Source organism: Mytilus galloprovincialis, chromosome 6 (genome assembly GCF_965363235.1).
Source record: "Mytilus galloprovincialis chromosome 6, xbMytGall1.hap1.1, whole genome shotgun sequence".
NCBI classification, from domain to species: domain Eukaryota; kingdom Metazoa; phylum Mollusca; class Bivalvia; order Mytilida; family Mytilidae; genus Mytilus; species Mytilus galloprovincialis.
Window position 1 is genome coordinate 24,264,996 of NC_134843.1, and position 27,692 is coordinate 24,292,687.

Here is a 27,692-nt window from a genome sequence, read left to right on the forward strand (position 1 = left end):
TAAGCACATGTGAAATTCACTTTGAACGTTGAACATCTTTTCTCTTTAAGGTGGTTCATAACACTACAGGGGGATAACTCTGTAAAAATCTGCTGCATGTTTGAATCCCTTTCTATTTGTAAGGAAATATTAAGCTTCTCAATGATCAAAATAAGTGTATGTCTAACTGTTTTACTGGTATATCCAATGAAATTTTTCCAATAAAGTGTGTGGTTCAAGCTTTTTTGAAATGTTTATATTTTAGTGTAAGGGTCAAACTAAATATTTTGTCAAGATTTTATGAAAGTTAAATGAGCCAAGTTAATTTTCTTCAAGGTGTTTGGTACCAAAACAAACTTATAATTTAACAACAGGGAAACAATTTTAATAAAGCAAGAAATGAGCACATGTTAAAATCATGTTGACTTATGAAATAAGAATGTTGAACATCTTTTCTTAGAAGTGGTTCATAACACTACACCTTAAAAAAAAAACCTCAGAACTAGGCTAAAGGTTGTGTATGCTTGAAGAATAGTATTAACTGATACCTTACATACATTGCTATAGTTTAGTTTTATATATTTTATGAATAACAGGAGATGTGGATATTTCGGGACATCAATGAAACCGCAACTCTCAGTAAAAAGTTTTTTCGTTTAAACATGGTGAGCCAATATTTCATGTCTAAGAGTTAGTATTGTTGATGTGATGTGAGCTTAATTTCGTTTTTTCGATGTACACATAGCTGACCTTTGACACCAACAGGACTAGAGAGGGGTATAAAAGAAAACGAAGTTCAACAGATCTTTTCCAAAGCAATACCTTTTTTTAAAGAACATTTACCCGCAGATACTATTATAGACTCTTTTATAATGCTGCACCAAATTGTCAAAGATTTACAGAAAAAAGTACATTACATATTGTCAGACTTTTTATAAGTTTGAATTAGACTTACAGTATGATGGAATATAGTATAAAGACCTTAAAATATAATGAATTTAGAAAAAAGAAAATAATAATTTACAAGTACCCATAAAACATTTGGAATTGGGAATTATGACCTCTAAAACTACTTATATTATAATTTTTTAAATAATAACAAAAGATAGACAAATAAAATAATAAATATCATGCATATAATAAATCCCATGTTCACCTAAACCAATCCAAACCCTCTTTTAAACTATATCAAGATAAAATATAAGTGCAGGTACATGTATTATATGTTATATCTAAAATTCATACACAAAACTGGATTCACTTCTTTTTTATATATTCCTAAAACAAGACTTAGTGTATTTACTGAAATATAATATTCTATTATTTAAATTTTCATATAATTTTTTGTTTGGGAATACACCACAGTATATCATAAAACATGAGTTGATTAAGATCAGGACTTTCTTTCACTTTATTCATAATATTATGCACTTAAAATTTTTATTACTGTTGTATGAGGAGCAATGGAAAATAAAAGTTGAAACTCCTCCCCCCATTAATTTTTATTCTGGAATAGATCTTTGGCCTTTGTGGACAATTAAGTTTGATTTTTTCAATGATATTTGAAAAGAAAGACAAACATCTTTAAGAGCATATGAAATGGTGAAGAAATTAAAAAATGACAGGAGCAAATGTTGTGGCAAAAAAAACAAAATGAAGTTATTTGAATGAAGTCATTTTGTGAAAATTTTACAGTACAAAGATCTATAGAATTTATATTCTTTTGAATGATAATTAGCAAAATCAGAAACTGATTTCAAAATCCTTCTGAATTTTATGAACAAGATATATAAAATAAAAAAAAATGTGAAGGATTTCAAACAATGAACTAAATTCAGCTTGATTTGATATATGAAGTTGTGCTTACAAAAGCGTTTTACATATAATATTGACAAAAATCTTTAAAAGAAAATTAAAAAGCAGTAAGTTACAACCTTCAGAGTATTATGGATATAATTATAAAATATAGTAATAGTAAAAAATTATAAAATATAAATTACAATCCGTTTATATAAACATGATTATATTAACAACAAATTAACAGATATGCTAAAAAAAAATTGCAAAACTTTGATCTTCAATCCTGATTCTGAACGAATTAAAGCAAGGTGACAATCAACAGTAAAACCAGGGTGGAATAAGGATTTTGAATGGGGTAGTTTTTATCACTATACAAGAAATATACAGTGAAGCCTTGTTAAGTTGAAGACAAAAGAAACAGAGAACTGGACTATTGGTCTGATAAAACGTTACTCAGTAATTTGTACACAATCTTATCAAAATTAAATCCTTAATTCCTGTACTGATAGATATATGCTTTAAAATTTAAATAATACAAAAATTAAGAATCCTTCTTCCATTCGGTCCTCATTCAAAGATTATATGTGAGAAACAACAATAAAATATTTGGAAATACAAGAATATATAAAATGAGGTACATTTTGAAGCTGTTTTTCAACTTGTCTGAGTCATTAATTAATTATACACATTATTTACCATAAAATTTGTTTATAAAAAAAATCACAACATAATCTTTTTTTGATTTCTCAAACTAAACAAAGTAGAACAACCATTTACAATGATAGAATAGAGTATGACGTAAATAAAATATGAAACAATATCACACTTTCAATGTTCAGTTAATCACAAATTGGATGAACAGACTGGAAAACATAATGCCCCTTTCTTATGTAGGTTGGGCATAAACAATCAACATTATGACATGACTGAGGACCTTTAACTTCAATTTAAGATAATAATTCTATATTGAATTTCAAAATAAGCATTCAAAATCATGGAATATTTCCTGTATCTTCTCGTCTTGTAAATATGAATGCTATCCAATTTTTTATGAACCCATTGTTATGTATATTGTTTTTCACAGTAAAACATTTTGTTCTGAGCCCTCGTCTTGAAGCCTGATGGAATTCTTGTGATGTAGTGTTCTGGCTGATCAACATTATCTGGTAGATAAAATTGCACAACATTAACATGGAAGCCATCAAGGTGTAACATGCAGCCACAAAACTTACAGCTGTCCTGAAAAATAAGAAAAGGAATGTTGTATAAATGCATTGCACCTGTCCCAAGTTAGGAAGCTGGTGTTCACTGGTTGTCGTTTGTGGATGTGGTTCATAAGTGTTTCTCATTTCTTGGGTGTTTTTTTTTCTTTAATAGATTAGACTGTTGGGTTTTCTGTTTGAATGGTTTCTCACTAGTTTTTAAGGCCCTGTTCGGTAAGGGCCAAGGCGACATGTTTAAGACTATACTTTGACCTATAATGGTTAACTTTTACAATTGTAACTTGGATGGAAAGTTGTCTAATTGGCACTCATACCACATCTTTTTATATCTAATTAATGTTTATTAAATATGTGTAAATTATATACAAAATACTTCAATCTTTATAAGTCATAAATCATATGCCATAACACTTTTTTAGGTTGCAGAAATTGTTACATATTCATGTGTAAGCTTTGAATGTTTCTACAAGTGGGTAATCATCTTTTTCAGTTACATTAAAGAGGTATTTCCAAACAAGATTTAATAACAGATATATCTGTCAATTATTACAAGCCTAAAGAGAGAAAACTCTTAGTAGCTGAGAAGTAGAAGGTGTAAGTGGAGGAAATATAATATGTCACCCCTGGTTTCTTGGTATGGTTCAAGTTGCTCAGCAGTGCTCAGTCTAGTTTTCTCTGCTGTTTTTTGTATATTGTTGAAAGTCTTTTTCTATTGTTTCTGATTTTGACCATGGCATTGTCAATTTGGTACTGTTTGCCTCTCTTTCATTGACTTTCAAAAATAGTAGTTTACATTTTCAAAATTTATATGCACATTAAATTATTTTCGAACTATGTTTTCCGTGTGCTTCCTTTATTCTATTTGATATACTTACTGAAAATCTATATAAAGGAAACGACAGTCACTAGGAAACAGGAACCAACCTAGATACATCTCTGGTGTACAGACTGTGGTCATAGTCAAGTGAAATCCATAAAAACCACAAAATAAAAATAATGCCATGGTGATGATGAATGAACGATGATTATGTGATCCTATACAGCAATCAATCCTACAAATAAACAGGTATTGTAATGGAAACTAAAATTCTAAGATAAATTACAGAAATCAACAACACTCCCCCCAAAAAAAAAGTATTAATAAAATAGGCAACAATTAAACAAATTAATTGCATGGATACAATAATCAATCCTAAAATTGAAAAAAGATCAATTCTCGACCAAATGTACAAAAACATAAGACTACAAAAAATGTAATATCAGCTTGATAACAAATTGGGTTTTTTTTTTATGGTTATCACACCTGTTTCTTACTTTGAAATATTTAAATCTGAAATAACATCAAGCATTCTGTGAGTATTGCCTGGCAATAAAATAGTCCCATTTATACCAGTGAAAACTATTTAACAAATATCAAGTCAATGTCTTCAAGCATGACGAAAAACAAATGTGAAAAATTGATTAATTGAGTGAATTTTCTGAATCCAAGAACCAGAACTCTGTACAAAATCATCAGTCAGGAACAAACTTTTAACTTTAAAATCATTGTTGATATATAACTTCTCATGATAAATTTTATCATGAGAAGTTAAAAACAATACACCAAATATCTAAAACACCATCCTAAAACCTGAAATATTTTTTCATGTATTTTGTTGTTAACAATATATAAAATACATAAAATTTCATATGTTAAATCCATCAAATTTCATACAAAGAAATTCTGTATATATCTAGTATTCAAAATAGGGAAGAATATGATTGCAAAGTCAAGGTAGGAAAATCGGTAAAAAATAGGTGTTATTTGATTATTTTTTTTAATTGAATTTGAATCTTGAAAAATCTGAGTTCTAGAAAAATTGATAAGTGTATGATGAAGACAAACCAAAATCAAAAGAGTAAGCCTTGTCAGCATGTCAAAGTGAAAGCCTGTTGTTCAGTGGTTATTGTTTGTTGGTGTGGTTCAAAGGGTTTCTCGTTTCTTGTTTTATATAGATCAGCCCGTTGGTTTTCCAAGTTTGAATAGTTTTTCACAAGTCATTTTGGGATCCTTTATATTGTTGTTCTTTATGAGTCAAGGCTTCATTTTAAAGACCGTACTTTCACCTAGAATAGTTGACTTTTAGAAATTGTGACTTGGATGGAGAGTTGTCTCATTGGCACTCATACCACTTCTTCTCTATATACATGTAGTTAGTTCACACACTGTATTATCAGTGAATTCAACCTGAACCTACAGTTACAACTATATCAAACTACAAATAAAAATGAGAATGGAAGTTGTGTATGTGTCAAAGAGATAACAACCCGAACATAGAACAGACAACAGCAGAAGGTCACCAACAGGTCTTCAATGTTCTCCATGGGGAGAGGTTATTTCATAAATCAATGTAGACAGTACCTACCATACACAATGATGATCTCGAACTGATATACAAGCATTACAGATATTACAATGGCCAGATCTGGCAGGTTTCTTAAAATGACAATTTTCACACCAGATCTTTAACTTCCCATCTACAACAGATTATCAAATGTTAAATTTAATAGTTGTTTTAACATGTTTTTTAAACATACATGTATAAACAAATGCTATAAATTCAATGTTTTTTTTATTGGTTGTATTGGTTTTTCTATGTTAAACTTTGGTATTACATGTACTGTATGCTTTTAAAAATAGTGTTTTGGCTTTTTGTGATGTCAAGTTGATGTCTCATTGAGTTAAACTCTGGATCTCCTTTTACATATATTTTGTAGGAAACTGAGACTTCTTTTTTACCCTAAAAAGACATTCATCCCACTGACCTGTCAAAATCAAACCGCTTAGGGAACAGACCCCCATTTTCAAAATATTTGTTTTTTTCTAATATTTTGTTTTAAGTAAATTGTCTTCAATATCATGAATATCTTAACATAATTTCACTTATCTAATGTTTTAAGTAAATTGCCGTCAATATCTAAACATATTTTCACTTATCTAATATAATGTGACCAAGGATTTTCCTTACATATTACAATAACAGTAGTTTATTTGACTCCCTGTGAAAAAGGGGGGATTCCTCATGAGGATGTAAAAATGTATACTAGCTTCATGACCTGCCAAGAGCTGAAACTGAATTGACAAATTTGTCCATGACAGGATGACAAACGAATAATCTGTAACATAATATACAATGTACATGAATTAATTGTGAAAAATAGTGAAAATACATTTTGGAGCAGCTTTGTTACAGAAAAATCATTGAAAATAGGCATTTGATTGAAGTACATGCAAGAGATAAAAATCAACATTCAATCTGGAAACAAAATCTCCAAATAAACAGACCCTTCAATTACAAACACCTACCTTTTATAGGTCTTGAGTCTACCCATGTGACATCTTTTTCTGCAATTTCCTGTGACAAAATATCATCTACTCTATCATGAGTATTGTTCTCTAAATTAACTGTCACATGTTTTGAGCTTTTCCCCCTAGTAGCATCTTTTATCCCGTGTCGTAAGATACTAGGACTCTTCTTTGTTTTGATAAAGAAAAATATCATAAAACTGAATGCTGTAAAAAGTAAAATATGTTCCCACAATAAAGTCTTCCTAAAGCATATGGTATAAATATGGAAAACAAGAAACATCAACACAACAGATGTCAATCCCCACGAGTAAAAAAACTGAGTTCTAGTCATTTGAGTATTCTTCCTCCATAAATAATAAAAACTTAACATAAACACTGGCATTAAAGTCAACATGAAGAATGTTGTATATGGTCCATAGGTTGATATATATACACTGGCAACAACAAAACAGCACGGTACAACGATATCCAGGTTGATTCTTACAGCCCCTTTTCCACAAATTCCTGGAAAACGACATCTGTCATTCAAAGTATGAAAGAACCTTTGAACCATTCCATTTGGTATTTTCTCACATTTAAAACATCTGAAAATATATTTTTGTTATCAATAATAGTTTACATGGTATATGCTGGCCATTATTAACCCTTGTGCTGAATTTTCACAGTAAAAACTGTTACAGAAGCTTACTAATTTATATTATATGATAGTTTTTCATTTAAAACTATGTATAAAGACACATTTAATAACTAAAATACCAAGCAATCACTGTTCGTTTACACTACTGTCCTTTCAATAAATGGCATTGCACAAGGTCATGTTTTTCTATGACTGTTTATGACATCATTACAATAAATCCATTGGATGTGTACTGATTGATAATTTAGTCTTAGATGCATGATTTTTTTATTAGTTGTTAGTGGCTTAGGTCTTGCTGTCAGTAACTGCGAGTACTCTCAGATCTGTACTTCATGTCTTTTTTTTTGTTGGGATATACAAGTACCAGGCCACATCCACTCTTTGTATTATTAGTCAGTGTTCCAGCTAGGTTTTCAAAAGGGCAGGGTGCCAATCCTGAAAAAGGGCATTTAACGCGCGATATGATAATATGAAAAGGGCATATTTTAATAAAAGATGTTAATCAAACATTTGTGTTTATTCGTTGAATCACAGGTTATACAAGAATAACATCTTTAGCCCATATAGAACTCTATCTTTCTACTTTTAAGGCTGAAAAACTTGTCAAGCAGCTTGTCACACAAGTGTTTTTCATCATTGCTTGGCACAGTTGAACTTTATATGCAGTATGTTTTGAAAGGAGATCTGTTTCATACTGTTTCTATGGTCTACCACATTTTACCAGTTTCACCTTTCTACCCCTGCTGTGCTTGATGGCAATACAGCACAAAACAGCTGTGCTCAGTAAATTCACAATTTTAGGATATAAAGCAACAGTGAAAAATAGTAAAGTAAAGAATACAGAAAAAGATGACCAAGGCACCCTACCAACACTGCTACTAAGACCCTCTTTAACTTTTCCCATAACTCAAAATAAATACCTAAACATATATATTCTTAAGCAAGAAGTATGGAGACACATTTTAGAATATGTAAATGGGTTACTCAATGCTAGGAAAAAAATCAGATTGAGTTATCTTTCTTTATTCGGGTGTGCTCCATCTTTGGAGGATTATAAACAGTACGTAAATATGATGTAAATATGATCACAATATGGCGGCCGATTTTTTGTTATTTTCGTATCAAAAATGAAGGCAGTCAATGACAAATACGTCTGAATTTTCTGTTTATTTTACAGAAAGCCAGTAAAACAATGTCTTCAACGAGTTTATAATGGTTTTCCAACTTTCTGTCATTACGTTTCTTCCATGAAACTACGGTAAACATCGCAAATTGTGCCCAAGTTGTTGTATGCACATTTCTTCAAAGATAATTGCCGACTGACCGATTCTATTTGAACGAATTAATGTTGATGATCATTAATGACCCATCCGATAAACGGATTACCTATAACAACAGATTATGACACCAGTTGTAACCATTGATTAGCTTGGGGTGGTAAACAAAGTCATAATCTTTTCCCCAGGTAAAATTTAGTAATTAGCGTATCATATCAATACGCAAATTAATATGCAATCGATCTTCAAAAAAGGCAGGGCGCCCAGGAAACTGTAAAAAGGGCACAGGGCGCCACTCGGAAAAGGGCGGGCGCCGCGCCCTCTGAAAACGGCCTAGCTGGAACACTGTTAGTATTTTTATTTCGTTCTCATGCTGTACTGTTACACCACTGTCCCAGGTTAGGGGAGGGTTGGGATCCTACTAACAATGACTAACATGTTTAACCCAGCCACATTCTGTATGTATGTGCCTGTCCCAAGTCAGTGTTTGTCATTTATGTGTTACATATTTGTTTTTCCTTCAGTTTTTGTACCTAAATTAGGCCGTTAGTTTTCTCGTTTGAATTGTTCTTTCTGGGCCTTTTATAGCTGACTATGCAGTATGGGATTTGCTCATTGTTGAAGGCAATCCAGTGATCTATAGTTGTTTACTTCTGTGTCATTTGGTCTCTTGTCGAGAGTTGTCTCATTGGCAATCATACCACATATTCTTTTTTATATTATGTAGAATAATCAAAATACATGTACAGTACATATCAGTGTATTATTTTGTGTTTCCCATACATGTATAAGCAATGATCCTTCAAATTAGGAAACTGTTGAAACAAGAATGTGTCCTCAGTACACGAATGCCCTACTCGCACTATCATTTTCTATGTTCAGTGGACCGTGAAATTGGGGTAAAATCTCTAATTTGGCATTAAAATTAGAAAGATCATATCATAGGGAACATGTGTACCAAGTTTGAAGTCGATTGGACTTCAACTTCATCAAAAACTACCTCGACCAAAAACTTTCACCTGAAGCGGGACAGACGGACGAACGAACGAACGAACGGACGAACGAACGAACGGACGCACAGACCAGAAAACATAATGCCCCTCTACTATCGTAGGTGGGGCATAAAAATGGAAATTGTTTACCCCTACTCTGCTGAGCAACTTGTATCGTATCATTATAATTTTTCTATATATATATATATAAAATAAATTTGAAAGAAGTATTTAACAAATTGAGTAACCTGTCAGCTATCTGATCCAGAGCATCACAATCACAACAACAGGCAAGAATGTGACTTCTCTCTCCATCCAAATTTTCATATTCACAGCAACACAGCCCATCTGTTGCTGACATTTTTTTTTGGTGTTCCACTGCAATTTATACTTGTATTTTATTCCTCTTGTCTTTTCAGTCACTTTTTCATTTTTGTTTACCTATAAAAAGAAAGCATAAATTATAAATGATTTTTCTTCATGTATTTGATGTTGCTGTATTGAGTAATTCATGGTATAAATTCTATTTCATATTTTAAAAGATCATGTTGACTGATGAAATGATAAATTGGGACAATATTCGAAAATCATTTTATTAAGGTGGTACCCAACACTTTCACTAAAATTAATTTGGCTCGTTTAATTTTCTTAACATTTTGTCAAAGTATTTACTTTGATCCTTTAACCAAAATATATAAATTTCTAAAATTTTGAACCAACCATTTTATCAGAAAAATTACACTGGTTATATAGCAGTTTCACAAACACTTATTTTGATCACTGAGAAGCTTAATATTTCCTTAACAACACAACATAATTAAAACGTTTAGCTGATTTTACAGAGTTATTTCCCTGTAGTGTTAGGTACCACCTTAAAGAACAAAAACTCTATATTTTTAGAAGGGGAACCATGTAAATCACTTGAGACAAAAATATAAAAATGCAGGTACATTTATACAACTTTGTGTTCTGCTAAAAATGTCTGCAAGTTTGTTAGAAATCTGCCAAGCGACAGAAGCCATTTCCAAAGAGCTTGCAGATAACAAGATGATATAAGCTTAAATTACTCAATATTTTTGTATACAAGTATGTGCGTGTGGTAAAGGAAACTCCCAAAATTATTCAGATTATAAAATAGCAAACTATAAACTGTATGTTTTTAATTATATGTGCACAGTCATGACAGTTGGTTGAATCCTGTAGAGCAGTTATCAACATGTTCAAGGAATTTAAAGATTTGACACTGACAACAGAAGAAACCCATATAAGTCTCTATCCTTCTTTGTACTCATCAAAAGGGATGTCTAATTACAGGGTTGGGTCAACTGAGACAGACTATGCATATTTATGTTTAAAAATGCAGTCAACTTTTTATGTCTTAAGATATATGTGAAAATAGAAAATCTTAGAACAACACAACACCTTAGCAGTGTTGTTCATGTTGTTATAAGACTTTCTACATTTTAAGCATTTTATCATAACAACCCTGTATACCCTGAGGTCACAGGCACTTGTCTCAGAATTTTTTTTCCCTATATACCTTAATATAACACAAGGTACTTAACTAAATTTTTTGAAAAATGACACCCAGTCCCGAATTCCCGTTATTTTTTGATTTCTCGGTTGTCAAACCTACATTTTATGTACTTAAACTTAATATGACGTAAATCTAAATTGATTTATCTACACAATGGTATATGACACGACTATCATTGTTGTCGGGATCATTAGTAGCAGGTCTCAGTAGTCGGTCAACGGGATTTTATTTTGCATTCGTCTCAAACTTTGGCAACACCCAGCCCGCAGTGATTGAATTATTATAAAAATTATTAAAATAAAAACTGTCAGCTTCCCTCTGACTATAAATTATTATCTTTATTGTAAATTCTTTACAGATTATGTGAAACAAACCCAAATAAGTGTTTTTTGAGGTCTGTCGAATGTGTCAGGAGTTTCTAATTTTAGAACTCAGATTTTCCCATTTTATTGACATCATTCAGACTCTCTCTGGACTTTACATAAGATATTGAGATAACTCAAAAAGGTTTGAAAAGCGAGAAATTTTGAAGTATCATATGGAACTGAATGAAAAGATGTATTTAGCTAATAATGCTATTTGTTCATGGTATGTATATTTCTAATAACATTTTGATATCATTTTGAGTAGGGAAAACAAAACAAAAACATATGTCAATTCCTATTTGAATGGTAAATTGACATTTTTAAAATCCTAAACTTGCAGAACCCCTTGTATTTTTGAAAATATTCATCAATAGTCAATTTTTGTAATAGTTTGTCATTTGAAAAATGACCATCTGCTATACCGGAACAGGAATGGACAGTAATCCCACCTATATTCAAGGAAGCCACTCCCGTTGTTCCTGTGACTGCAACCGTTTTCCCCCCTTTTTTTAGTTCTTGTTTTATAGTACAGACCAAATGGCTCTTCCCCGTTCCACTTTGCCCCAGAAGCAAAAGTTTATGACCATTTTTTACCTCATTGAATGCTATAAGCTGTTTGACATTCATTTTGTTATGAAACACACGTGTACACAATGACACTAATGTAATGAGTTATAAATTGACCAAAATTTCCCACATTTATTTTTAGCCAGACGATTGACCAATGAGAAACCAGTATAAAATTACATGCGGACTGGGTGTTGCCAAAGTTTGAGACGAATGCAAAATAAAATCCCGTTGACCGACTTCTGAGACCTGCTACTAATGATCCCGACAACAATGATAGTCGTGTCATATACCATTGTGTAGATAAATCAATTTAGATTTACGTCATATTAAGTTTAAGTAGGTTTGACAACCGAGAAATCAAAAAATAACGGGAATTCGGGACTGGGTGTCATTTTTCAAAAAGTTAAGTTAAGTACCTTGTGTTATATTAAGGTATATAGGAAAAAAAATTTCTGAGACAAGTGCCTGTGCCTGAGGTATCCACTTCAGGAACTCTACCTTACTACAGATGTACAAGGCCTTGTTTTACTTTTGTTTGTAATTTTCTGTAAATAATATTGAAAACATAATATGCTATTTACATGTACATTGCACTAACTTTGAACAGCATGATTAATGGATTATAGTAATAAGTGTTCATCCATCATGTTCATAGAAATTTGCACTTCTGTCAACAACAAGCAAAAGCTTTTAACTAATCAACGCTACTACGACCATTATTTGAGTAAGCATGCACAGTTTGAGATTTGGATCATTTTACATATCTCAACATACAGAAAATGGAAACCATTTGTGCAAAGATGATCAACTTTAGGTTTGTAATGAATAACTACCAACAAACATGACAAAAAAGCGTTAAACATCAATACTTAAAACTCTACAGTGGCAAAAAATAGCAAGAGGAGTACTGATGTGAAATTGTGATGTACAGAATAGTACATGTTCTGGTAGCAATACCAATGCTAGACCTGCATTCTACATCATAAGTATATGTATATATACATGTACGTAGCTAGTGAACACACTACTTGATTCCAGAACATTAACATTCTGCATTCTTTCTTTCCCGACAGTTTATTGATGTGGAACAACCTTCAACAACCTTTGTTGGATAGCACCTCACTAGATCCTTTAGAGTAGGGGGTTCTGAGCTGTAGCATTCCACAATCGCAACATCAGATGTCTTTAACATGCACAATAAGTATTTTGTTGCACCTCGGTTGTCACACCCAGCATTGGCAATAGTGCAACAATACTTAATTTTGGTGAAGACTGGACTGTATTAAAAGAAGTGTTTTCTACAGTGAATTGAAAAAAATATAGACCGAATAATCTGTCATTCAAAAGCTTTTTTTTTTTTTGGTTGGTGCTTTTGTGACGTCATTTAAAAGCATTTTTTTTTGGTTGGTGCTTTAATAACATTAGCACCAACCCCCCAAAAAAGCTTTTGAACGACAGATTATTCTGTCTAATGTAAAAAAAAATACACCTTGTCCATGTTGTCCAATATAAAAAGCAAGGAGGTTTGACAGATAGAGAATCATACTACTACTTCTTCTTCTTCTTTAAGGTCAACAAGGCTTCAATACTGAAGAATACTTATGTGGAATTTTATTAAAAGTTTGACTATCAGAGATTAAGTACTTATGATATAAATATGGGCTATAAAGTCACACCCAAATTCCAGTTCTGGATAAATGATTAATCAGTTTCACACCCAGGGTGTAACAGTGTAAACAGGTAAACTGCAACGCAGATGAAGGCTTTCGTGACTTCAGAGCTTTACATTTAATTGTACATGGTCTATACACTAACTTATTAATCGTTGTATCTTCATCACTTTGATACCATAAAAGTAAACATTTAAAGAGTATATTTTGTTACAGACAACAATTTTCTAATTTCAAGGGAGATAATCCATGAAAATTTATAAAATCCTGTTGAAATACGGATCAAACAATTTCCGTACTTTCCATCAAGATATTAAAAAAAAATGGTCATGATTTTTTTGTATATTTCCCTCTCATTCTTTTATATTTAAAAAGTACTATCTAAGAGAATAAATATGGAATACAGATTTTTATTATTTAAGAGACAATTAAAATTACTCGTTTGGTCACCTGGCTGAACTGTTTTTTTAAGTTATAATGCTAAAGATAAACTTATCTCGAAAAACCTCAAGCACTTTTTTGTGTATAATTTTGGTAGTCTTGAAACTCGATTGATGAACGATTGGTTTTTGTAAATAATTGTCATTTTAAAAATGCATTCAAGTTTATAAACTCACATAACCATTGACCTCACCAAAAGACAGTAATTATATAATTACTCAGTAAAAAAAAAGGCAGATGTTATAATTAAGTTCCATAAAATCACACCAGTAGAGCATATTACAATATAAGATACTTAAAAAACAAAATATATATAAGAATGTAGAAGATTGATACAGAATTTTCGAAAGATGGCGTACTGGATTCTTGATAACTCGAGCGAAACGAGGTCAACAAAAATGGTTGCATTGACCAATTTAACTTTAAAACGTTAAAATTATAATATGCATGAGAAACATTATACATTAAAAATTTTGGCGGTAAAGGGTCGTACGCCATCTATGCCGTTCATTGGATCCGTCAGTGACATACTAAATAAGTATTTTCCGGTTTCCGGCTCTATTGGAAGGAGTATCTGATCCGAACAAAATCTAATAAACTAAAAGAATGTAGGCAATACAAAATGAGTATAAACTTCTGTGGTGGTACTCAAATATAATGACATCTTTTTTGTTTTTACAAGAGTTTAAAAGTTTTTGAAAGCCACGTCTCAGCACATGTTCCTAATTATGCAGTGTCAGTATATACTTTTTACTTTAGATAAACCAAAATTATAATATTCATTGACGTGGACTATTATATTAACTTTTTAAAAGTACTATAATATTAATTCCAGTAAGTGATCAGCTGCACTTATCTTTAGTCAAAATGTAATTGTGAATTTTTAATTAATGCACATATACCAGAATATACAATTCCAACCTTTACTTGCTAGACGACAAAGTAAAGGTTCCGATTTAGCTGTAAACTTATATATCATTAAAAGATTACTTATCGGCCTACCATAACAATTTTTTACATATTTTTGATGTCATATATATCAACATAATGATCTACTTAGTTTGACGATGAGTATAGGTTAAGAACTGAACTTTACGACAAAAGAGACGATTCCAGATTTCCAATTGTCAACTTTCGGCTGTTGTTTGCTCTATGGTCGGGTGGTTGTCGCTTTGACATATTCACCATTTCCTTTCTCAATTTTATTTCCATTTTTATGTAGGCAAGCATCATTTCAGCAACGCCAGGATATGGAGTATACCGGTATACCTCACTATGTTTATGGTATTCCCGAGCTTGTGTTTTCTATGTATATGATTTCCTTTAAAGACAGTGCTAATCACACGGAGTCCGAGGGGAAAATCAAGGTTTCGTAATGGTCAAATTGAATTACGATCGTCCATTCATTTAACGAAAACTATATGATTTGGTTGCCCGTCATGGAATGGAGATGACCACGACTCGATTATCACATAATCGAAGGATAAGTTATAACTTACATTGAACATGCCGTTAAAATATATAGTAACACGACAATAACAACGAGGGAAGCAGGATCTTCTTACACCATTTTAGCTTTAGTTAGTAATTTTTTGTATTTTTTTTTTTTTTTCTGTTTTTTTCTGTTTTTTTTTTTAATTTTTTTTTGGATGATGCATGGATTTCGCAGTCATTAGTATTCACTGTAGTGATTTGCGGACTGCTTGTTATCTTTTTAATTTCTAATTTATTTTTTTTGGTCAGAGTACTTAAAGTATTGTCTGCTTTTTGTTATTTTTGATTATTCATTTGATATCATCTGTCTCTTTTTTGCAAAAAAAAAAAATCACAGCTTTTACCTATCTGTGATGAAGCTGTTTGTTTATTGATAAAGACTTTTAAAGTCTAAAAGAATTAAACAAATAAAAGATAAACATTGGTTCCATAACTTGATGGACATTAGTTTGAACTCATAGCTTGATAAACATTGGTTCCATAACTTGATGGACATTAGTTTGAACACATAGCTTGATGAACATTGGTTCCATAGCTTGATGAACACTGGTTTCATAATTTGGTAAACAATGGTTGCATAGCTTGTTACATACATTGCGTCATAGCTAGAAGTACATTGCTGTACATTGGTTTCATAAGTTGATGCACATTGGTTTCATAGCTAGATAAACACGAGTTTGAATTTTTAGCTTGATGAACATTGGTTTCATAAGTTGATGCACATTGGTTTCATAGCTAGATGAACACGAGTTTGAATTTTTAGCTTGATGAACATAGGTTTCATAACTTGTTGAGGTTTTAGTGGCGATCGTAGATCATAGAGTTTATTATTGTTTTGTTTATTTATACTTTGTGTTTTATATTTATCTATATTGTACAGTTATCATAGATCACCCCTTTTTGCACAGTCTTTATTTATGTAGACTGTTGTTTTATCCTTTTGTTGTCTTTCGGTTTTATGTAATGTGGCTCTCAGTTTCTCTTCAACTTTTTTTTTAATATTTTGAATGTACCTTTGGAATCTTCAGACACGGTATGATCTTTAATGTATTCTTTGTTAGCCTACTGTGAAGATAGTTGTTTATGATGAACTCTATCTCTGTCTAAGCCTAGACTCACACAAGCTGATCATTTTATGGTGGGCAAAATCATTTGATTTTGACAAATCCCAAAATACGTACGCGTTTTGCATCTGAAATTAATATGGGAATAAAAGGAAGGCTTAAAATTCATTTATTCATTGAAGCAATGACTATAATCAGACAGTAAGTCCAGTATAGCATGTCACATGCATAATAATGAGATATGATTGACAATGAGACAACTATAAACCAGAGACCAAATGGCGTAGATGTTTGCAGCATTTTACAGTTGTTCGTTTTATTGTTTGACAATCAAAACAAAGAGCGATCTTATAGTGTCCATATGAACCAAGAGATGTCTTGCGATGCCCAAAATGCTTTAATACTTTTATGCAAGGATTTGCATAGTTACACAAATACATTTTTAATGGTTTTATAGGGCCTACGTGATAGTCAGTTGTTGAAATATGAAGTATCGTCTTGACACAAACGCTACTATTAAAGTTCTTATTAAGTGGTTGTCATCAATTATTCTTTCCAACTTCATAATTATTATTGTCTGCATCCTATATATTTGTTAGAAAGTTAAAGGAGGTATAATTTAAGGTCATCCTGTTTAGTTGAGCCATATGAGGAGCCTTTTATTGAATCTTTATATGTGTGCTTATGAAAATAAGTTTTAAGAGGATGTGGTATGATTGCAAATGAGAAAACTCTACATATAAGATAAAACAAATCAGAAATTAACACCGTACAATGAATAAACCCATTATATGTTCCTTTCATTCACGGTATTTTTTTATATGATTTTTTATTTTTAGGTTTGAGTGTTGGTGGATATATAGATCATCGATGTTGTTTTGCAAGATTAATTCACAAACACTGACTATTTTTCGAATCGTGCGATTTAAAGTTTTAGATCAGTTTATTGATAGATATCGCATTTTTACATATTGGTGCGATTTTAAATTGAAGTCATCGATCCTTAGGAAGCACGGACGCCATAACAAATTGGTTGACCTTTAATTAAAGTTTGTTTGTGTCACAGGGCCATGAATAATATGTCGTATACACAATCCCATCATATTTTTTTCGATTGTTAAATCACCGAATTTGTGTATTAGCAACACGATGGGTGCCAAGATGGAGCAGGAGCTGCTAACGGTTTTGACCCACATGAGTTCAAAACCTGGGAATTGGTGGGATGCTTATTTTACTTGAAGTCTAACTCTTTCAAATAAAGTCTTCTATGAAATAATTTATGTTCGTCTTTTCATCGTTTCCTGTTTTTATTTACCATTACATTCTAGCATGGGAAACAGATTTGACCATTGTGATAATTTATTTGATTTGTGAAATACAGTTTAAAACAAACACTCCCATTGTTGAATACATTTTTTCTTATTATCGTTGGGTATACTTTCAAAAAATTATCCTCCCAAATCTGGAACATGCTTACAGCGATCTGAAAAAATGTTTCAACTAATTTTATCCTGACTATAAGATATTTAAAATGTATCCGTGGCCTGATATTTCAAACATTTTAAATAAAGCCTGGCTAGAATTTCAAAATTCGATTTTCTAAGGAATATTTAGGTCAAGTTCATTGCCATTTGTTTTTATCTCATGTTTCAAGCGAAACTGATCGTATCAATCGTTAAAGTATCTAGAATATCGCTAGACGTATCATTTACAACATATGTCACGGCTTTTTACACAACCTTTGAATGAGGGTTTGAATGGGTTTAAATGATTAAAGAATAATGCCCTTAAAATGAAGATTAGAGAATAACGGGCAAAAAAATTGAAGATTAGAGAAAAAAGGGGTTAATTTTTTGAAGATTAGAGAAAAAAGGGGTTAATTTTTTAAAGATTAGAGAAAATTAGGGGTGAAAATTAAATGTTTACAGAATAACAGACCCCCCCCCCCCCCAATTCAGGCCCTCTTCAATGTGTAAGTTCACGCAAGTGCGAACATTTTGTAATCGTAGACATTGAAATAAGGTCGTCGCTTTAATAGAATAAAATACATATTTTGCTAACACTTCATTTTCATAACAGGAAACATGTAATTTATAATTACATCCGACTCAAAAGGCCAGTGCACTGTTAACATTTTAATATATCAATATTATATAATCAAATGAAATATATATATCAATATCAATTATATTTATAATAAGAATATCAGAAATAGTCAAATATTTAAAATTTATGAACTATAAAACTCGCCAATTACTACTTGTAGTGTCATAAAAACAATTAACATTTCGAGTAGTTTTTTAATGAACTTTCTGCTTTATAGTGACAAAAAAATATGATAAACTTTTCAGTACAGTTTCCATAGTTTTTAAAAAAAATTATAATCTACCTATATAATTGATGACCTTTTGCAATAAGTCAAATTTTCCAAACTACCAGCAAGGAAGACCTTTAAAGCACACACATACCCAGACACACACACAGACACAAATAAAAACACATTCATACGAACTATTCAGATTGGTAACAGGGGCGGATCCAGCCATTTTAAAAGGGGGGTTCCTAACCCAGGACAAAAGGGGGGGGGGGTCCAACTACATGTCCCCATTCAAATGCATTGATCGTCCAAAAAAAAAGGGGGGTTCCAACCCCCGGACCCCCCTGGATCCGCCACTGGGTAAACACAACTTGTTCTTGTATTGTGCCTTCACAAACTTGACTTTTCTAAGGGCGGATTGACGCCTCCAGACATGTTTAATATGCCATTCAGGGGCGGATCCAGCCATTTTTAAAAAAGGGGGGTTCCCAACCCCGGACAAAAAGGGGGGGTTCCAACTATATGTCCCCATTCAAATGCATTGATCGTCCAAAAAAAAGGGGGGTTCCAACCCCCTGAACCCTCCTCCTGGATCCGCCGCTGCCATTGACATTCTATACAAGTCTATCCCAAGTCAGGAGCTAAGTGTCTGTCATATTTGTTTAAGGGCAATTGTTTTTTGTACATTTGTTGTACATTTGCATAAAATTAGAATTCTTAACTGAATTATTTATTTTTACTTTGTAACAGGTTTGTGTTATGGCAATACAGAAATAAACGTGTTTTTCAGTCCAGTTATACAAATGCCAAATACAGATAATATAATAAACAATACATAAAAAAACCCAGTCGAACTAAATCAAAGGCATATCCCCGAATAGACGGGATTTTGGAACTTCATAGCGATTATATATAGATAGACGATAAATAGTCCTACATGTTAGGCTATAGTCTTCTATTATCTAGTTTTTATATTTGTTACAAAACCGTCTAGTCAAGTGGACAAGACAGACGAGTCTGCTAGCATCCATTGCAATAATCCCCAGAAGTAACAATGCAAGTATGACGATACCAGTTGACCCTACTGCTACAGCCGACTTCCTACTGTCTGGTGCACTTATCAGCTTTCTTTTGGAGACGGCGGTATTTTTCTTATCTATACTGATATCATTAACAAGTTTATCAATTTTCTGTTGAAGTTCCACTTCAGTAAGTATGTGATTGACCCCCTCTCCAAGAGCTGTACATGGACACTTACACCGACTACAGACTTGTTCACCAGTTGCCCCTTCCGGAGCCACACACATGCTGTCACATATCCACTTTTCTGTGATATCCGGACATGGTCCATTAACGTCTCCTACAAAATAAAATTTGATTAATTACAGCTGCTTAATTAATAGGTATACTGGTCTGTTTAGGTGATAAATGTTGAATGTTGAATTTTCTTTGAAATGTTTGTGAACCATAATTCTTTATCTTTCTGTCTTTTCCTTCTAAACCTAATTTTGACATTTCATTTACAGTTTACGAGTTTGTAACTTTCAGTGACAAACATTACATGCATATCAATTAAAGAACTAGTCCTATAATATATTATCAGATTATTACATGGCATTTTTCATATCGCATGTATTATCAGCCCTAGGTTTAATATCAGACCAAGAGCCGCATGGCTCGAGGGCTGATATTGACCGAGGGCTGATAATACATGCGATATGAAAAATGACATGTTATGATATTTTTATCATATGCTTCAACAATGGAGGAAAATTATAGATAAAATTTACAGATCCTTTTACGTGGTTCTCAAATAGAAGTTCAAAGAGTGGAAAGTTCACGAAGGTCGGACCCCAAATGTAGTAAATTCGATATGAAATCTTTCTAGCATATGCCTCAACAGAAAAGAAAAATAGCAGTATGATATATTTTATTATGGACGATGAAAAAATAATTCAACAATATACACAACGAACACTGTTTGAAAAAGTAAACATGTATAAAATAACTTTTGAAATTCTTTTAAATTATGTTTGATACTTTTAAAAATGCATTTATTTTATTATTTGTTTGTTGTTGTTTTTTGGTGTTTTTTTTTTTTTTTTCATTTTACACAATATACTTTCCACTATCCAAATATTTTTGGTACCCTACTTTGTAATGTATTTCACTGAAAAATTACCATTGAGGTGCATGTATCTTCCGGAATTTGCCGAGTTGGCCGTAATGCCATGTAATAACGTTACAGAAAGCATGTGATAATAATCGAAGCATGTGATAAATTTTTCATATCAGCCCGCTAAACACTATATCGGAAAAATGTGGAATTTATACGTTAATTTAATGCTATTATCATACTGTAAAAATCATATGTTATTTTCTTTAAGTATATGATAATACTTTTTATCGGATATTTTTTTTTTACTATCAATGTTCACGTTTTTTATCGGATATTTTTTTTTACTATCAATGTTCAAACCCAAACATTGATAGTAAAAAAAATATCCCATAAAAAAGGTTGAATATAATGATATCAAACTCCAAAGTCATATATTATAGGACTAGAACATACATGTACCTTGGGTTATGTACTTTTCTTATAACATTTTTACATGTGACATGTGTGGTGTTGATCAAAATTATTTTTCTTTATAAACGGTTTGCTCCAAAATATTTTCCAAAAAAAACCTAGTATAGCCACATGCATGTCATACGTATAATTCAATAAAATGTATAAAATATATGAAATGAATAAGATGTACAAAATGTATAAAAATAAAATGTGTAAAATATGTAAAATGTATAAAATGTATAAAATGTATAAAATGTATAAAATGTATAAAATGTATAAAATGTATAAAAATAAAATGTGTAAAATATATAAAATGTATAAAAATAAAATGTATAAAATGTATAAAATGTATAAAATGTATAAAATGTATAAAATGTATAAAATGTATAAATGTATAAAATGCATAAAATATATAAAATGTATAAAATTACCATATAATTCTACTTCTTGTATTTTGATTGTACCGGATAAAACTTTTTTTGAAATCCGAACGTATCGTCCTTTTAAGCTTTCTTTGCAGAGAGTTAAAGAAAGTATTTTGGAATCCACTCCACATTTTGTGATGTTGATAATGTCTCCGCCTGGTGAAAAATCTTCAAATGTCGTTGTACTGATATCGTCTGTCAGAGAAAAACAATAGAATAACAACACAGAGAATACTTTAAACATTTCTTAAAAGTTTGTGTTGAAGTCAGGAGATGCAAAAGCAATCTAAAAAAGACTGTATGTATGTGCCTGTCCCAAGTCATAAGCCTGTAATTCAGTGGTTGTCATTTGTTTATGTGTTACATATTTGTTTTTCGTTATCTTTTGTACATAAATGAGGATATTAGTTTTCTCGTTTGAATTGTTTTACATTGTCATTTCGGGGTCTTTTACAGCTGACTAGACGGTATTGGGTTTTCTCATTGTTGAAGGCCGTACGGTGACCTAAAGTTGCTATAATTTCTGTGTCATTTTGGTCTCTTGTGAAGAGTTGTCTCATTGGCATTCAGTCAGCTAACAAAATTCAAAAATGGAATCGAGGGGGGATGAAAATTTATATCTTCACTGTAGCTTAAGAAGTTAACATACATTAGAGATAAATATCACAGATCATTTTAAGCTCAAATGAAAAACATATCTCGTTTCGCAGTTGCTGCCATCTATACGCACCTGTTGACTCTCCTGGCAAGAATGAAATTTTAATGGATTCTATTTTGCGTGACATTCCCAAATCCACTTGCCACCAAGGATGGTCAGACTTACAGGAAACAAATGTCTGATTGTGGTCACCATCAACAGCATGACAAGGATGACTTGTGTCGTAACAATTCGCTGTCGTTGGTTTGTAAAGAGCCAAGTTACAATAGTCACACAGTACCAGTATTTCTGTTGAAATTAGAAACAGTGCATATTACAATCAATTACGGATAGCACCAATTAAATAAGACGGCTGTTGTCTGCTCTATGGTCGGGTGGTTCTCTTTTTGACACATTCCCCATTTCCATTCTTAATTATATATATATATTTGTTTTTCAAAGACAAAAAGAATAATGATCCCACAATTCATTAACATTTATGAATATACGCGTCTTTTCTTACATCATTGGAGACTCCAGTTAGTTTAGGCGTTTAATAGATACATGTTTAACATCCAGTTAATAATTGCAAATTAAATGCATATTCAGTACAAGAACATGTAAATGTGCTACAATGTATGTACTCTTTTAACTGACAAGCTCAGAAGGATTTTTAGCTTGTAAGTTCTCTCAGACCCCTGAAGTTTTATACCAGTCAGTTGATTAATACTGAAAAGATATAACCACCACAAAGTCACATACCATTAGTAAAAATCACAACATCATTAACGGAAAACACATTTTATATCATAATAACAGAATCTTATCGATTGATTAAAGGTGTGAAACATTTGCCACTAGCTGAACGTGTGTTTATCATACAACAACAACCATTCAATAAATCTATCAATTAAAATTTACTTGAAATTCAGAAAAAGGAAAGGTCATTCAGAAACTATGTATTTATACCAATTTACTCCTTAAATAATTCATCCGTAGGAGCTAAATACCCCTTTACACTATCCTGATTGTCTTCCCGACTCAAATAGTTTACATTCTGGTTCTGTATGTTCTTAGATACAATAAACTCTTGGAAAGTTCCAAAAGACCATAATCTAAAACATGTGTCTTTAACTACAAATTTAAAGACGAATAACATCTTCTTATTAATTATTGATTGTGGTTTACTGACACGTCCATTGGCAAATATTTCATGCATAATCTAGACTAAAACAAAGTTACAATGAATCAAATTTGTGGGTTCCGCAGATAGGATGCTGGAAATGAAATTTAGATTGACATACAAAAGGGTATACTGTATAGGGTCAGAAATGATACAAAATATAGCTGCTCTGTATACGTTATAACTAATGCAGTTAACGTTGTGAATAGGACTTCTCTATGAAATTTGATTATCATTGATTGAAATACTGTTAACTTGAATAAATGAATTGAATTGCATTAAATGTGATGTGGTTTGATAGCTAATGAGAAAACTATCCACGGTAGTCCAATCATACAACAACAACCATTCAATAAATGTCAATGACAAAAAAAAAACGTATAGTCAGCATTGAGAGACATGACAAAATATGAAACAATTTCAACAAGAAACCCAAAAGGTCTGTTTTCTTTGCACCTAACACTATAAAAAAAATCAACAACAACAACATATATGAAGGACAGCAACCGACGACAATCAACAAGATAATTCCTTTAAAATTCGATGTCCATTTACTCTACTTGATATCAACATTACATGAGTGCTCTTATAACGATAGTCTCTGCATCTCCCTAAAGTGCCAAGAAAATTCTTTCCCCAACTACTGCATGACATCCTTTTCGTCATCATTTTAGTAAATGCCTTCGTGGTAATTTTCAAACTTTTCACTCTATATTCAACCGGTTGTTGTGAGGGTACTCAAGTAGTTCTGACAATCAATATTAGCACTGTGAAATATTTGCATATTCTGTGGTTTAAACTTTGTCAATATTAATCAATCTTAATTTCATAATTTAATACCTTCAATCTATTTTGTAGATAGCATTTATTTTTAGATTAATAATTGGATTGGCTACTTAATGTCCAGTGGCAAATATATCAAGCATATTAAGTAGATAAAATTCGTAACACAGTATCCATTGTTATTTCAACGTTTATTGAACAATTAGCCTGAATTTATGGTTAGACATCAACCATGATTATTTTGAAACTATTTACTTTATATTCTGCCGGTCATTGTGCAGACACTCAGGTCCAATAGTTCTGACGATTAATATTTGCACTGTGCAATTTTTGCTTATTCTATGGTTTAAACTTTATGAACATTTATCAACCTTAATTTCATAATTTAACTCTTTAAACCTATTTTGTAGATAACATTAGATTAATTGGTTGGTTACTAAATGTCCAGTGGCAAATATATGATGCATATTTTGTAAAGCAGTTTTATATAAATAAGGCCGTTAGTTTTCTCGTTTGAATTGTTTTAAATTGTCTTATCGGGGTCTTTTATAGCTGACTATGCGGTATGGGCATTGTTCATTGTTGAAAGCCGTACGGTGACCAATACTTTTTAATGTCTGTGTCATTTTGGTCTCTTGTGGACAGTTGTCTCATTGGCAATCAAACCACATCTTCTTTTTTATATTCATTGGTATTTCAACGTTTTCCATAAACGATGTAAGGAGATACGTACCTGGAATCACAATCAATAACACAGCCTGTACATGAATATACATGCCTATAACGACTGCAAAATTAAAAAGGAAAAGTATTTTAGACTATGTTCAAACATTAACATACTTACTATATTGTTCTTTATAATTGAAAAAAAAACCAATAGAATCTTCCCACATTGGCTATTGCACTTCTGAGAAAGCATGTCTTTCTTTTTTGGTTTTACAGAATTTTACAGACAAAATAAACAAAACAAAAACAAACAGCAGAAACTAAATAAAAAAAAACATTCGCTAAGATCTAGAGTTCCACAGAACTGTGCTGCATGCTGTCGGAGCCGTGATGTAGTAGTTAGTGAATCGGACTACTAACACAATTAAGGTTCCTGGTTCGATACCCGTTCCATAGAGAAAATTTCAGGACCTTAATTTTCGGCTCTCCCTTTACACCATTTGCAAGTATGGTCTTGAGGAAACAATGATAGTCCGTCGTAAGGGAACGGTATAAAATGGCTGACCGGTTAAGAGAGAGTCACATCTCTTGCACGCAAAAGACACCCTTGTAGATTTCGAAAAGAACAGGCTAATGCCGCTACAATGCAGAACCCGCACCCGCAAAGTGGAAAGGAATTAATATTAGTTGCATTAACTTGTTTCTCAAAATGTTTAAACTATAAAAGAGTAAATTGAATGTTGCTTTTCTAACGTAAGTCTCTATATAAGTCACATACAGAATTTTAAAAAGCGCAAAATATGAAACTTTGTTTTATTTGTCATTTCTTGATTTTGAAGATCGGCCTTTATCCAATTTTCATAACAATCCATATGCATGAAGGTTTACAAATTTACATGTCGTACCAATTTAATTCCAGACTGTCAGTCAATATTATGAGCATTATAGACCACCGATGAGAAAAATACTAAAAAGGAAATTCAAATAGTATCTCTAAAATATTAAAACTTATTTTAAAGTTTCATAAAGTTTATGAAAGTTTGACAAAATTATTTATTTCAGACCGAAACTTCTTGTTAACTGCGAAAAAAGTTCATTGCTCAATGAAATACGGGAAATGAAGTAATTTAAAAATATTTTTATAATTTCATTCATTTCTATATAGTGTCTTCTGGTCATAATAAAGCTTCTTTCCATATTCCATGATACTCCATAAAGGTTTGACAAAGTTATTGTGAATTTAAACAATTCAACCATAGACAAAACCTATATATATAAATGCTGACGACGCCGACGCAGACGAATATGGGATCTCTATGCTTGCGCAACATAAATATCAATCCCAATCTCGACAATAAAAATACACAAAAAGCGTTTGCTATATTCACATTAAAAACAATATTTCTCCTATATATGTATCTTGTCGAATTGACTCTCAACGCAATATCCTATTTCGTGGCACGCTGCTCGATGGTTCAAATTATAATTAACAATGTTCTAGTTAGAGAAAGATTTTTTTTAAGAATTCTCAAAGAAGAAAATACGAACATGCAAACAAATACAAAACAATAACAAACCAATACAACAACAATAATAATAGCAAATTGAAAAGAAAAAAAACGAAAACGAAAACAAAACAATTAAGAAAACTCTTAATTCAGAAACTATTCGTTTTGCCCGATGTTTGTGTAATCTCGACTTTTTCTTTGGAAACAAAACAGAATTATGAATCAAAATTAAAAAAAAAAATGTGTTAAACAAACAATTTGTACATGTACTTACAAAAATTCAATTTGAAACTATATTTCAGAAATTACGGCAGCAAATCCTGCATACTATCCGCTTCAGTTGCACGCAAGACCTGGGAATGCATGCGGCTGTAATCTATCATGGGGCATATTGATTAACGTTTATGGTAACTGTAATAGCAATTTCATGGCTTTTAATGTGCAAAATTGTTTTTTGAGATAAAGGTTGATGACTGAAATCATAAATTCTACATGAAGTCACCTTGTGATTAAAACGGTTTTGATGAAGTGGAAAATCAATGGTGATTTCCATGCAGGATGTTGGAAAGTACATCTAGAAAAAAATAAACTAATTACATCAAGGTCTGAGAAGCTGATGTCAAAGTAAAATTTAATGCAATTAAGAGGTGTTTGATAAGTTATATAATATAAAATTACTGTCATCTCTGGGAAATGGATATAGTCAAAGATTTATTAACTCTACGTGGGATGAAGGGGAGGAGCCTCTATATAATTCTTAATTGGGATGCTCTTAGAAGTAGCTAGATTTACGTTCATATACACGTAAACTCAAAAGATTCTCAAATTATCAGATTTAAAAAACAAAACAAAAAAAGACTACATGTATGAATTGACAAGAGTGAACACGCTGGATTGTAGTGGCTTTACTTACATGTATGACTGATTTTTTTGTTGAAAGTCTTAAATCTAAAAGATTGATTTCAATACAAGTATCAAATAAACTTAACATTGATGATCCATGAAAATAGGTTCAAGGTTAGACGAATCATGCCAAATACCTGCACACGTACCTTACATTTATTCCATTAACCAAATATAATCAACTTATTGCTTTTAGTACCATAGAAACAGACCAAACCACAAAAACTTAACATTGACCAATATATCATGAAAATGAGGTCGTCAATGTCATATAAGCCGTGACAGACAGATATGTAAACC

General features: G+C 31.7%; 2 protein-coding genes across 4 annotated transcripts; both read right to left on the minus strand.

Moving 5' to 3' along the window:
• Positions 1–1,639: 1,639 nt before the first annotated feature.
• LOC143079211 (palmitoyltransferase ZDHHC23-like) lies at positions 1,640–13,635 on the minus strand. Of its 3 annotated transcripts, none has more exons than XM_076254437.1 (6): positions 13,545–13,635; positions 9,506–9,698; positions 6,349–6,935; positions 5,408–5,519; positions 3,878–4,054; positions 1,640–3,018 (listed from the first exon to the last, which is right to left on the minus strand). In XM_076254437.1, exons 2-6 carry the CDS (start codon positions 9,616–9,618, stop codon positions 2,772–2,774), a joined length of 1,236 nt encoding a protein of 411 aa, XP_076110552.1. In that variant the 5' UTR covers positions 9,619–9,698; positions 13,545–13,635; the 3' UTR covers positions 1,640–2,771. The 3 variants fall into 3 exon arrangements, with proteins under 3 accessions (XP_076110552.1, XP_076110554.1, XP_076110555.1); XM_076254439.1 differs by lacking the exon at positions 13,545–13,635 and adding an exon at positions 13,406–13,536; XM_076254440.1 differs by lacking the exon at positions 13,545–13,635 and adding an exon at positions 13,219–13,353.
• Positions 13,636–18,478: 4,843 nt separating this feature from the next.
• LOC143079212 (uncharacterized) lies at positions 18,479–27,101 on the minus strand. The gene is made up of 5 exons (XM_076254441.1): positions 26,764–27,101; positions 25,049–25,102; positions 22,443–22,658; positions 21,719–21,907; positions 18,479–20,075 (listed from the first exon to the last, which is right to left on the minus strand). Exons 2-5 carry the CDS (start codon positions 25,089–25,091, stop codon positions 19,678–19,680), a joined length of 846 nt encoding a protein of 281 aa, XP_076110556.1. The 5' UTR covers positions 25,092–25,102; positions 26,764–27,101; the 3' UTR covers positions 18,479–19,677.
• Between the last annotated feature and the right edge of the window lie 591 nt (positions 27,102–27,692).